The sequence below is a fragment of the Bacillus rossius genome, chromosome 2 (genome assembly GCF_032445375.1).
Source record: "Bacillus rossius redtenbacheri isolate Brsri chromosome 2, Brsri_v3, whole genome shotgun sequence".
NCBI classification, from domain to species: domain Eukaryota; kingdom Metazoa; phylum Arthropoda; class Insecta; order Phasmatodea; family Bacillidae; genus Bacillus; species Bacillus rossius.
In genome coordinates, this window is record NC_086331.1 from 106,536,822 (window position 1) to 106,551,628 (window position 14,807).

The 14,807-nt window shown below is 34.9% G+C and overlaps 1 protein-coding gene across 3 annotated transcripts in view; it reads right to left on the reverse strand.

Annotated features, from left to right (window-relative positions):
• Positions 1–14,030, reverse strand: part of LOC134529565 (uncharacterized) — a 108,477-nt gene extending 94,447 nt beyond the window's left edge. The window contains exon 1 of one of the 3 annotated variants that reach the window (XM_063363788.1): positions 13,597–13,684. Coding sequence is in view for 2 of the 3 variants with exons in the window: in XM_063363786.1 (XP_063219856.1) it covers positions 13,597–13,752 (156 nt within the window). In the remaining variant the exon portion in view is untranslated. Of the gene's footprint in view, positions 1–13,596 lie in introns of all 3 variants that reach the window. The other 2 variants (XM_063363786.1, XM_063363787.1) reach the window with 2 other exon arrangements.
• Positions 14,031–14,807: the final 777 nt, after the last annotated feature.

Genomic DNA, 14,807 nt, shown 5'->3' on the forward strand with positions numbered 1-14,807 from the left:
ATAACTATATTGCATACATTTAATTGATATACAATGTTTTTATATTATAAAAGAAGACCTCTCAAACATGAATTCAGTACCTTAAGTAAGATATCTATGCCTGCATTAACTATACATTTAAATATATTAATTTATTTATAAATTGTGACATGCACACCAACACTCTGAGAAGAGATTACAGGGGTGTGCACGGTACAAAAAACAAAAAAATGCACAAGAGACACCACAGACAAAGGACACAAAACAAAAAAATAAAAAATAAATAAATTCAAAAATACAGACAATTAGTGAATTTAGAATGCCAACAAACAAAGATACACAGTTTATTGAGTTGACTGCAAGTGCTACTAAAATAATTTACTAATTGGTTAAGCTTGTTACTATTAGGTCTGATCTATTATAATTGCTTATTAATCTAAAATAATATTTTCTCTTGATTGTACAGAAAGTAGACGTAAGTCGTCTATGATACTGGGGAACTCTTATACCAGTATTATCCAAGATGTATTTACAATTGATTTTAGATGAATAACAATTGGAAATAAAAAGATGGCCAAGGAGGGCACGCCGATCAAAAAGTGATGTTAATTTAGGAGGGGGAAATGATTTTTGAGTAATAAGTTTAATACATTTGTTTTGAATATTTTCAATTTTATCAATATCAAATGAATTAATGTTGTTCCATATTACTGAACAATATTCTAATTTTGACCTAATAAGTGCTAAGAAAAGAGAAATAATAGAATCTGAATTAATGGCATAGTAAGTAATATATTTAATTAGGGCAAGTGTTCTTCGAGAACTAGAAATTAAAAAATCTATTTGTTGATGAAAAAATAATTTAGAATCAAGAAAAATTCCAAGATCTTTTAAAGCAGTCGTTTTTGGAATTAAATAAATTATATAACAGAACAGTGTAACATCTGCTACTGCATATTATATCAACACTGTATTAGTTGAATACTGTAAATATGGTTTACAGTTAATCTTCTGGTAACAGGTCAGATTACATACTTATTTTACAATACAAGCCTTAATACAAGCTTTATTTATTCTCACAGGAAAATTGTATAGTAATGTTGATTAATTCAGTATGTTACTTATATTGATATTGTCTTCAGGGGAATGGTGCACCGGCATCATAGGTAACAAAACAATATGTGTGTTAATAATTCAGTTGCTAGAGAAAATTTGAAGTATTCTGATGTATAACTTATTTATTTTTTAATTTTTGACGTGACAACATCTAATAAATCGATGAACGCCGGCTGCACGCACGGAAAAGTGTCCCGTAATGCACATTATCGCACTACGGTGTGTCCCGTTACGCTCATTGTAAACTTGCGCCGCATCTCTCTTCCACTCGATTAGAACAACCATCGATTTGAATTTTCAATCATGTTTTCGTCATTTGAATTATTAATATTATATAATTTAACGATTGTCCACCGATTTTCAGCACAATCGGTACAGTTATTTAAAAGTAATGTTGAATTTTCAAATACGTTTTTGTACGAACAATGGTGTTTTACAGTTACACATAATAATTCAAATTACACCCAGGATCTTTTGCACAATGTTTTAAAAAATATTGTAACACATTATAAATAAGTTTGGTGTATTTGGGATGCGTATTTGTTATAAAATTGTATTATAAAAACGAAATAATATTATTCCCCTACGGTGCTGCCATCTACGGTAACGGACGCAAACCGAACAAATCGCGCTATCTAACCGCTTCCGCGGCAACCAGGCACTCGTGAATACATATTTTCCTTTGTTTATCGCGAGGGGCGTTATAATTAATGAATTATAAATAAAATTTCGTGCCCGGTGCCACAATTGCACATCATTTTGAGAACTGGAAGACATAAAAACATAAAATATTCTCGACGAATTTTAATCTCGGCCCCAGCGCACCACGAGCGTCTGGGTTGGAGATTAAAGCCAAAATTCTTTCTTAAAGTTACTAATACTTATTTTATTAACTGCGAGAACATTTTTATTAAATTCTACGTTTAATTTCACGACGAACAAACTTCGTCGTTAAATGTGTAATTGCGAAAAAGCGTAAAACATTCTCGACGATCTTGAAGTTAAATAGCAAACATGTATAAAAGTTATAGTTAAAACAATCTCTTCATTAAAGTAATAAACATATTTGAATTAATGAGTGCAAATAAAAGTAAATTTATCAATTAAATTGTAGATTTCATTTCACTCCTTTGTATCCATACAAAATAGTGATAATTCAATAAAAATGATTCAAATTTATTCATAAAAGTATGTAATCATTTCATCAATGTTTTGTTATGATGACGTCACATTAAACTATCGTCCGTAAACCGACTTTAGAGACAACCAATTATTTTTTTTTTTTTTTAACCAAAGTTATTGTTAATTTTCTGGAATTTTTAATATTCAACCTTAAGTCAAAACCATAAAGAATTTAGTGGTACAACTTTCATAGATAAATCTTCATTAACGAGAGATATTATTAAAATCATAATTATATCTGTAATAATTATAAATTTAATGTATTTACTGTTAATTTTAATGAGCAGTTACAAAATAACATGATATTCATTTCAGAGTTCAAATGCATTCATGTTTAATTTATAATTAAAACAGGTTACAATTTTATATCATACTGGTAACTCAAAATTTAATTACATTTCAGCAGGTGTGTATGCCAATCTCAAGTTAAATACAAATAAGTTTCTGTTTATCTTTCATCTTTGTATATTTAGTTTATATTCAAGTTTTTTTCACTGTCATCTTATTGACTTTATTTTAGTCTTTAGTTTATTACAATCAGACCTAAGGTACAAAAATGGTTACTGATGTTTTAGCAGCGTGTAATCTCGGATACAAAAAATGACCAATCACGCTGGTCTTTAGCGACACCTTTTGACAGTTTCCCGAACTTTTTGAATGCGTGTTCTCTCTCCCCCTTCCCTCAGCGCCAACCTTTGGCATTAAGGGTACAATAAAAGAAAAGGGCAGTCAAACTGCAGGATCAGAGGTGTGAATGGGTGGGTGGGGGGAATTTCCAAAGGCCGGACACCAGCTGTACACTAAGTCATGGGGAGGGTGACTGACAAAATTATTTGCCCCAAACCTTAGTTTCTCTTGACGGCCCCGAGGAGAATAAAGATATTTCTAAGAAAAAAAAATTTGTAACTTAACACTCTTTCTCAGTGTACAAACCAATGCGTTTGGAATAGCTTTACCGATTAATCATGCCTTGTACTTAGCATAGAAATTCAACTAATTTTTGTCTGTAAGTTAAAGATATTACCGGAAAAAAGAAACACAGAGGAAACCTAAAAAATGATGAACTTTACCTAGAAACAAAACAAATAATCTGTTAAAAAATATTTGTCAAAAAATCTCTTAAGTTTTATTTTAAAAATAAAATATATATTAAGTTGTGAAAAATATTGTTTTGCCTCAGTCACAGAAATAACAAATATACGATTTACTTAAAAAAAAACTAAAGAACCAACATCAAAATCATCCAGCTAATTTTTTTTTCTTATTCTTTTAGTTTCAAGACAATGTTCACAAATAATCTAATGTAATTAGTTGGATTGTTAGAGCGGCCCGAGCATTGCCAAGTGCACCATACTAAGGCAGCTTGGACAGCAGTAAGACGCGACCTTCAATTCCGTAATATTTAACAATTCAAGGTTATATTTGTTAAGTAATCCCTGCACCATGCAAACAGAGTTTATTTTATTGAGTACATTTAATTATATTCACGTAAGTAGGACTTTAATAATCCTCTTTCCTCTCGTGAAGGTTATTAGACTAAGCCCTATAAATCATATTTTAAAAATTTGTTCAAGCTTGTCAACAAGAACACCCAAGAAACTAAATATAATTATTTCTAACGCAAATATTTAAACATTTTTCCAAGTCGGCTTGACTTCTAATAGGTACCTCGAGAAGGATTTCAAATTTTTATTAATTTTGAAAAGTGTCTGTCTGGAGTGTGAATACAGGATTATAATTTAGGTTAAAGTAATATACTGTAAGTATTGAGCACATGACTTCAATAGAGTGGATGAGGCATATCTTATGAGAAAATTACGCTTTCAGAAGGAAATTTGTTGAGGATATATATTTTGTTTTGAAGACGCTTCTCATTGTGGCTTGCTTCACTCTGTTCGCTTCAAGGAAAACTGTGGAGAGAGAGACTGAAAGAATTTTTTTTAAAGACTTTTCAGTGATGCTCGCTAGATGGCAGACCTCAAAGCTACCACCTTCGACAACCTTCCCTCGCAGGAGCTCTCTCGCCAGTGACTTGTGATATCTGACCCGTTAGTTTATATGTGATCCAGCTGACTACATATTATTAATAAGTAAGCATTTATGAAACAGATTAGCCAATTTCCAGCTTATTCTTGACATATGACTGTTTTTAAACATGCACCAATCTCCTTAAAGCCCAGCAAAACACTAGTGTAAAATTCAAGAGACAACTCTACATTTCTGTGGGTCACTTTTAAACCCTATGCTAACTGTCCAAACATGCCACGCTGGTGCTTAACATTACCCTCACACATTGGCTAATGAGTAATCGGGGTCACAGATTAATGAACACACTACGTGCTCAAGACAGTTATGCGACCACACCCTCCACTTCATATTGAATGAAAATGCTGATAAATTTTTTCAAAAAAAAAAAATTCAGTTTCCATAAGTTATCTGTTTTATTTATCCTGTATTGAAAACTTTTCAAAATAAGTTTTTTAAATAAATTTTTTCCGACAAAACTGTAAAGCTTACTAGAAATAATACTATCATTACAAAACACATTTAAAAAGCTGAGTACATAATAAAATGAAATAAATATTTTTTTCCGTATCGTGAAGTCATAAAATAGGTAGATGAAATCAGCCAAGCAATATTGACACATGTTACCACAATCTATACCAAACTTGTACCTACTTTATTTACTGTGCAATATACAAAAATTTAATTTTTAATAATATAAAACCAAACTCACATACATTCAAGAGTTCTTTGTCATATACTAATTATTGATTTGAACTTTCATTATTTGTGTGAATTAAAATATTGAATGTTCAACACCCAAAACACCCACTTTAGCCCATATCTCAACTATTAAATTTGGTTCTTGTGTCTTTTCATATATATATATATAAACACTATAAAAGGAAACACTAATGAAGCAGCCATGGCATTTAATCTCAGGAAACCATGGAAAACCTATCAGGATGGTCCGACCAGGGTTTAAACAAAGTATCTCCTGAATGCAAGTTGAATGTTTTGCCAGTACTCATTTCACTTGATACATGTTTCAAAACATATGGGAAGATAATTACGTATAGAGAATTAGCACTTAAATTTAAAATTTTGCAACCCCACTTATAATCCACTTTCAACTCATTAAGTATTTAGCTTTACTAATGTCAACATTGGCATGGGCCTTTTAACTTGTGTCCATGCATCTATCAGGTGAAACTGTGCTATCATAAGAAACATTGCACTTTTAGTAAGTCAGTTTACCTGACAATGGTAGTGCAAATATTTAATAGGTGGCACAATCTTGATGATGTCATAGTTTATTGTAATTAATACTATAAATAAAACCACACACGACAACACCCAAAGAACATGTTTAATCACATTTATCTTCATAGAAACAGGTGAAATGTACATTAAAAAATCAGCAATCCACAAATATACAATAAATATAGTATTTTCAGTGAGTCAGCCTAAGCTTCACTGATAATAAACAGGAGATCCCCAGGCTTCACTACCACATCACATACCTTGCATGGTGAATTAGGCTTAGCAGTCACTGACAACAAGGACCCATGCTAATATAGGCTACATGGGTGAAAAGAAGGTTCCTGCTTAATTAGTACTTATGGTAAAATCTACAGGACCAATGCAAACAAACCTGGCAAAATGCATTACAAATCTTTTATAATAAGTGAACCAGAAATAGAAATATGAAGGCTGAGTAGAATAAACAAAAAATACAGATTTGAACAACTGAATTTCATCTGAAAATAGGATTTACAGGTATATTAAAACATTACACATGTATAAAAAGTGAAAAAAAAAAAAAAATAAAAAAAAAAATTACCTGTGAAATGGTAAATTAATAGTTTCACAAAAAGTCAACATAACTACACAAATATGTAGGGTTGCATGAATTCTGCTATTATTTAACACAATGAAAGTTAGAAAACATTTGTTAAAATAAAATAAAAATGGTTTCAGTAATAACTCATTTTTAGTGGCAACTTGTTTATACTGTATATTCTTTGATCTTGTAACGTGCGGCTGTGCTCGAAGTGACATTTCGTCTAAAGAACAAATATAGATTGGCAGTGGAAGCGCCAGGCAGAAAACAGAACTAAATACATTACCCATAGGGGCACAGCGCACGCACAACAAAATTTATGATTAACCTCCTTAAAACTTGGGAAGGTTATGTGGATTGTGATCACAGGGTAAGAAAATAATAATAAGATCTGGTTTGGTTTATATAGGCATTTACTAAATCTTACTTAATGATTTTGTTGCTGCTGTTTTTGTCTTTACAAACATTATCCAACTGAAGATGACCTATGGCATTACAGCCGAAACAAAATAGGTACCAAGAAAATTGTTGACCTTATTTGCTATACTTAATACATTAAATCTTGTTATACAAAAAACAAAATGGGGAGGCCTCGGGACGAGATATTATAATTAATAACAATGGTTATACTTGACTGAATCTTAGGTCATTTGGTCTTTTAACTTTACAGGCCATTGAATATTGAGCGCGCAGGCTCTTCATAAAACAAATTATAAAAAATTACATTTACTCATTAAATAAATAAAAAGTGTCCTGAAACTGGTTGTTTAGAATTATAAATTATTTTGTGGTTTTTCCACTCAGGGGAAAAGACGTTGAAAGCTGGAACTCTTGAGAAATTCTCCGATTGCAGGAGGCGAAAAATTTCGGTGAACTAACTCATGAAGTGCGGATTCGGGAGTTGAAATTGGAGCGGAATTTCTCGTCCTAATTCTTGATCCCCGTCTGTAACCAGTACTGGTTAACAGGCGGCTGATGTTGGGCGAAGTTAAGCCCAGGAGAACAGCAAAAGGAAAAGTGTGTGTAGGGCGACAAAACAACTTACCTAAGCTGCGGGGTGAAGTAGATCAGGTCGGTTCCTGGAGATGGACAGGTGATACACGAAGCAGAAGTTCGCGGTCACCATGAAGAATAATAAGGTAAGACAAAAAAAAATTATTTCAAAAACTAAACTATTTCGGGCAGCTAAAAAATTAACAATTTAGTGTTAAGGCACATGGCCTTGTCGATAACCGACTACATGCTTTAGAGAAAGCCGTTCACGACTTTTCAGAAGCGCGTTGTCTCGGGCTGCGAAGAGAGATGCGCCCTTCTTGCATGCTGCCCGCCGAATCGTCAAAAATGGCGCCGGCTCGCCTAATTAAAACTGCCTTTGGTCGCCTGTCCAGGGGAGGGGCTTCGGAAAACCAGAAGGGAACCCGAATGGTTCGGATTGGAGTAGCCGCACTCTGGCGAGTGCCCACGGAACTACAAGCCCTAAACGACCTCTCGACTTGGATGCAAGTCGATCCTTAAGGCCTGGCTTGGATAGGAGGGGACTATGCTGTCCTCTGGCAGAGAGGCAAGGGAGCATGCCCGGTAGTTGGCGAAACTCCCGCGAGATGTCGTGAGGATGCAGAACGGGGGCCATCGGGGGCGCAAGGGGCTGTGGCCTTCATCCCGGGCATTAGCATGGACCAGAAGGAAAAAAAAAAGGGGGGGGGGTTACGCCCGGTTACTGACCCGGCCTGGGAACAGGCTGGTCCGACACGACTATACGTGTTGTTGGGCTGATGAACGGAACACCATTTCGTGAGAGGGACAGCTAACTTCAGCACAGCTCCGAGAAGAGGAGTTAGCATATTTGGAAGCAGAGAACAGCTTTTCTAGTCACGCTACCGTCTAGGGTGAACAGCTCGACGCGTGACGCCTAGCAGGGTCCAGACGAGACGATCGATGGCCCAGCATGTCGCCAGCAAACCTCAGCCTTAATCGCTGGGAACGGCGTTGGAAGCACTAGACTGCTAAACAAACTAACCCGTCGGTACACTCGACTGAACAAATCTCGATGAGGAAAAAAGCAGTGGGACATCATATGGAAGATAAAAAAAAAATTTAAAAATTTCGTAAAATTAAGTAAATTGTACATTGTGCCTTAAAGTAGCACTGAAACGGCACAATCTTTTACCTTACAAAAAGAAGTTGCTTCATATCTGACTGATTTAAACATTCAATGTGTTTTTATAAACAAGACTGGGTTAAATATTATATCTCCATTACATACAAAGTTGTCTTATAATTGAGATCATGTTACATATGTTTGATGAGGTTTTACGTCATATGGTGCTTTAGACAACGAGACCTACATCCTTGAGTACGCACTCTATTGAGTGCCGCTTAGAGATCCTTTGCAGTTTGTAATGGAGTAACTAGTCCACAGGATCTTGACCCCCTGCCTAGGCACCACAACAGAAATGTGAGATAGAGGACATAAGCACTGGGTCCCTCCCGCTGCATATCTATAGAGTGGCGAGTGTGGTGACGAAGTTCACATCCCTGCCGCAGTTATCGCTTGGCAGTACTCTTTAACTTTCCTTTTTTATATGTTCATACAAAGGGTAATTTTGATTTAATGCAGTTTTTGGACATATGCCATTGCAGTTTTGCACTGTTTATGGAAAAATTCTGAAAATCAAAAATAAATAAAAATATGAAGATCAGTTTATTTGTGCCTGATGACGGTAACAGATGTCAGTTCCCTCCCGAAACGTAGCAACTGTTCTCATTGGAAATCTTCTGTGTTCGTCAGTGCTATCGTCATGTTGTCCATAGTACTTGTTTATCTTCATCGCTGTGTTTATGTGTTTGCTGCATTGTCCAGTTTGTTGTCTGCCTGCATTTAATGTCTCGCCGTTACCCCACTGTGTTCATCTGTGTTGTATTATTTTTTACATGACTTAAGTTCTTTCAGCAGAATTCTTGGGCTGTATGATATTTATATGTTAAACAATTTTTTTCCGTGCTGTCATCGTTGTTGTCCATATAACTTGTTTAGTTTCATCATTGGTTCCATTTGTCCGACTTCAGCTGATTCAATCTTGTTTTCTGTGAATTTTTTTATCTTCATATCTTTATTTATTTTTGATTTTCTGAATTTTTCCATGACAAACAGTGCAAAACTGCAATGGCGTATGTCCAAAAAACTGTATTGTCTTTTTTCAGTGGATGTTTGCACCATGAATTACGAAAAACTCAATATGTGATGTTTTTTCTTCAGTTTATTTGGAGTTCCAATTGCAACAATGTGTGATCGGCATCAAACGATTCTGCACAACTTAATCTGTTTCTCATTTGTATAAACCATCATGTAACACATATGTGTGCTGTCAAAGGAGCAAGATTCCATAACCCTGCACCAGTTGGAAGTGAAAATTGGTTGCAATCAACTTCCAATCGTAGAGCATTCCCAGATGTAGTAGACAAAATTTTTGGTAATTAAATTATTCTGTGACATTTGTATCACGGTCAAATTTTTTTTACGCATAATGTATTTTTTAAGATGCATTTCTCTAGAAGACTGTACATTGGTGTTAAACAGGTAGTTGCATTTTAATTATTTTTTATTAGAATTATTGCATTTGTGACAATCAAACTTATCTTGGCACAACATAGTGTTGTATACATGTGTGTTTAAAATCTAAGACTTGTTCTCCCCTGGGTTCTTTATTAAAAAACTTTACATTATCCTAATTAAAAATCAAATATCTCAATTAAATAAAAGAAATAAAGTATAAAATTTCATACAGGCAACTAAAATGACTTAATAAAATTCTGTACAAAAATTTATTAACATTTTTTGCTAGTGCTCAATCTTAATACTCCTGCAAATATTTGAAGTTATTCTTGTTTTTTTCTATAGAACCAAGATTTGTCATTTTTAGACTGCTTCCTCTCATGACATGACAGTATTCAATGCCCTCTTATGGCGTTATTCAAAAACATCTTAGAAAATGAAAATAATAAAAACATTTAGGAGGGGGATTTTTTTTTTTTTTAGAAAAGTGGTTTTCCTTGAGAATTACCAAATTTTAATACTAACAATTATTTTAAATTATTTATGTTACTAAATTAACAGAGCCAAACTAATTCTCATTATTATCAACTAAAAGTGCAATCACCTAGCCAAAAGCATTGTATGCTCTACGGACAAAAAATCAGTCACCCTAGTGCGCACATACAGATGGATCCTTAAGCATGTACAGATGATGCAGCAAACAAGTTCCGTGCTCATCCACACACGCACTGCCTCTACGTAAGCATAAGATAGTAGCATTCAGTGAGACACTGTTTCAAGTGGACAGTGTACATCACATGGGTAGATATAAGGATGTAACAAGAGTGCCAAAAAGGGGCAACCATGTTTGGCCATGCCCATGGCCAAACTGCGCATGAAATTGCTGGATGTGTTGGTGTTTTGCAACGGATTGTTCAATGTATCCACAAGCAGTGGTATACTACACGTGGTCACGAAATACGTCAAAATTTCGGTTAGAAAAAGGTCCTGATTAAGAGGGAACAGAAACACGTTTCACAGCTTGTAAATCAAAATCACTTTTAAATCAACAGGAATTGCTGCAGTCAGCGAATGAAGGTCCATCCCAACCTGTTAACAAGAAAACATTGCGATGGGAACTGCATGCAATGAACATTTGGAGTCTGTCACCTAGCAAGGGGCCATTGCTCGCACAAGCACATAAAGCTGTGCATCTTCGATGGGCTAGAAATTATAGAATGTGGACAGTAGTTGACTGGCAGGACGTAACTGTCTGACGAATCACGTTTTTGCCTGTATTCCAATGACACACGTCATTGAGTGCACCGAAGGCCAAATGAAGCATTTTATCCTGGATGTGTGCAAGGTCATGTTGAAGCCAGAGGTGGGTCTGTGATGTTATGGGGGTGTTTCTCATATCATGGATTAGGCCCGCTCACTACTGTTACCATTAACATGAACCACAAGTTTATTTAAACATTCTGGATGATCGGTGTTACCTTTCGGTCAACATCTGCATGATGAGTATACCCAGATTTTTCAAAATGACAACAGCAAAGTTCATCGGTCTGAACGCATATGTAACTGGTTTTATGCACACTCCCCTACCCTATTACATCTCAATTGGTCTGCAAAATCAATCCAGATGAGATGTACTTGCACACAACCTTGTGGACTCATTTCCTAACTGAATCATGCAGTTATCAAGTCCAGAGGAAGAGAGGAAGAGTTACACTGTATTAAATGATGCTTGTAAAAATTTCTCCATGGGAGACTAATGTTTTGTTCAGTGAACTTAGTATACCAGGAAAAGACACTAAAATGCATATAACTCACCTCCCGTAAAGGTCTATTAAAATACACTGCATTGCTCATTCAAACAATATAATTTGCCTAATAAATGTATGCATGGCAAGAAATATTTTAATAACTATTAAAATATGCAAACTCATACAACTTCACTCAATAAGAGCAGTGCAAAATCATTACTATAAGGAGAAGTGCACAACCTGAACTTTCTGATATCCATGAACAAACGTGAAGAAAATTAAAACTTTTTCAACAATCTCGTACGCACTGAAAAGCTGTGACTGAAAATGATCAATCCAGACAACACTAACTAAAGCAATAAACTGCAACAAAAAAAAAATTATTATAGGTCTTGAAAACACCTAAAATATTGCACATAATGTATAACCTAATAAACAAAAACCATTAATGGGAACTATGACAATAATTTAAATTATGTAATAAATTCCATTATTCAAATTATAAGAATTGAATACATCTTTTTCCCTGACAACAACACAAATGACAATCACACAAATTTTTCATACTGTATTTAACGTGGTGCTAATGGTTCACTAATATAAACATACAACTCAAAAAATAACATCTTTTTCACAATGATAAAATACTTTGTCTAACCAAACTACTGCCTTCACAGATTCATCACATTACAGCAGTATTTAAAGATGCCGTTCACTGAATTTTATTTCTTGTTTTAACAAATAAGCAACAAGTATTCATATTTATCCCTTCTCTGATTATGTATATATTTCCAGTCAATGTTATTTTCAATGCTTTACAATCATATAAATACAAACAATGTTTCTCTCCCTACAGTCAGAATCACAAAATGATTACTTACTGGACCTATAAAGATAAATATTGAATTGAATTTCAATTGTACTGAAGACTACTGCAATTGAGCAGAAGCCCAGTGATGTGTTTAAAACAATTTCCATATATGACCAAGCTAGATTAATAACACTTTTGTTTGAGTCAATTTATAATAGAATAAATGGTGGCATGTCAAATAAATACCACAGTGTTTGCTGATAGGGACATTAAAATATAATTGTATTTAAGATTGTAGGGTCATGGTTTCTGGGAAATAAGTTGAATAAATCTAATAGAAAGGTTGCTTAGGTTACGTTAACTAAATCAATAAAATGTATCAGCAAAAAATGTGGTGGTAAACCTGGATACTGACAATATTTATTTTGTTAATTTATCCCACTTAGTTCCAGTAAGCTGTGACTTTGAACATTTACACATTTTTGAGATCCAACCAACTGCTGGAAGTCAGCAAGAATGCTGAAACACTGACCTCGCAACAGTGCAAAGGCATTACAATACCTACACCTGTGAATGGCATGATTCAGGTGCCCCTGATTTGTAAGATAATGTAGCATTCCATGTTCAAAGAATAAGAAGAGTTGTGAAAACTAGTTAGTTCAATGTGAGCTTAAGTCTCATGGTTTCGAAGAAACTCTTAAACAATATCCTTGCAACAAAATGTCCAGATTGAATTTCAGAGACGTTGCCACTCATTTTAAAAATGCAATGGTTACTATTTCAACTAACTGCATACCAAATTATAAAATTTTCGACAGTTTTAAGCCAAAAACATTATACTAGACATTTTCCACTTTTTAAAAGAATGATTATTTGGCACATTTTATCTACAAATTTGGCAATAAATATTCATGTACCAGCAAAATTCTTAACGTTTTTAAGAGCAATTATACGTATACATAGATATACCTTAGTTGTTCAATAGCTTCAAAAGGCAAACTCAGAATTTACACACATTCGTGGCCGAATTATCTTAGGGCCTTGAAAAATTACCCTGGTAACTGAAAGTGGAATCAGTTCGACGTTGGATCCTAAGAGAAAACGGTATCGTATTAATGAAAGAAGCAAGGGTGGGTTGGACCGCATGTGAGTAACTTAACCCCAAACAGTTATACATTTACATTCTATTGCTGCATTCGAAGCCAAGTTTACACGTCGCCCTCTTCACTCTTACTACACATTCACTTCTTGCCGACATAAAAAATTACAATATCACATCCAGCTTTATAAATTACTACGTAAATTACATACAAAACCCGGGACAACAGGTAGCCAATATATTAGTAAAGAAATGTCATACCTGTTTCTCATCGCTTCTAGACGCTGAGACACTAACATCCACGTTAGTTGGCAAACCTAAATTCACTTTTGGAACATCAGGCGTTAAGCTGTCATCAATTTGACCAAATTTATCGGGCGCCTTGGGTTCGTTGCCTTTCTCAGGCCATGGTGCCATCTTGTACGTCAAAGGTCCTATAATTGGCCAATTGCTTATCGGTAAAAAACAATTCTGTGCGCATGCGCATAATTGATATTTACAATCGTCGTGCAATTATTACACAGCCGCAATTTATCTAATTACGTTACTATCACTAAAAAAAGTGTGAGCTAAGCCTAACCTTTATAACTACACATAAGGATGCATTTCAATTCACAATACATGTGTTAGTTTCGCTCGCCGGGCCTGTCCGTAATAGTACGGCTTTTCCATGCGTCATCACACTCCCCTCAAGTGTTCTATGCGCACCATTGCAGCAAGTAGTACGTTTCTTTCAACTATAGAAGTGTAATACAATAAGAAAAATTATGTAACATTTCCTTTAGGGCTGCATACAGAGAATATTTAAGTACACACTACCACAAAAAAAATTACGCCCTACTCTGTACTAACCGCAGGTTTTATCACATGAGCTACCAATGACCTATTTTTTTTTATTGAATAGCTCTATTCACGAATTACCTAACTATTCGAAGGTGATTTTGTGTTAGAGAGGCGGAATGATAAGTGCGATACTTGCAGGTGTTTCTAGCGCAGTATCACCTCTAAGTGCAAGACACTGAACTTGCACACAGTCTTTCGTCGTTGCTACAGTAACTATCATATTTTAACAGTACCATTACATTTGACATAATTCCTCCTGTGGCCCGGTCCTCACCCCATCAGTAGCCATCCTGGCTAACGGAACTAACGGAATCTCCAGACATACCCAAGTCAAGTGCAGCCTCAGGTGTTGTGGAGTAAAAAGCAACCCCTTCCCCCACCCCCCAGGCTTTTTTTTAAATAACCCATAAAAATTGTTCTGAAATATTCTAGTGAACATGTATATAAACTAATCTAGCCAAAGTCTTGCCTTCAAGTGAATATGCAAACTAAAATATGTGTGTACCCCAACCCCCCCAACCAAAAACAGAGGGAGTAGTGTTTAACGAACACAGTTATTTCACCTTAATGCCATGGGCCACAGTTATTCATAGTCTACTGAGTACATCACATAATCATAATAAATACCA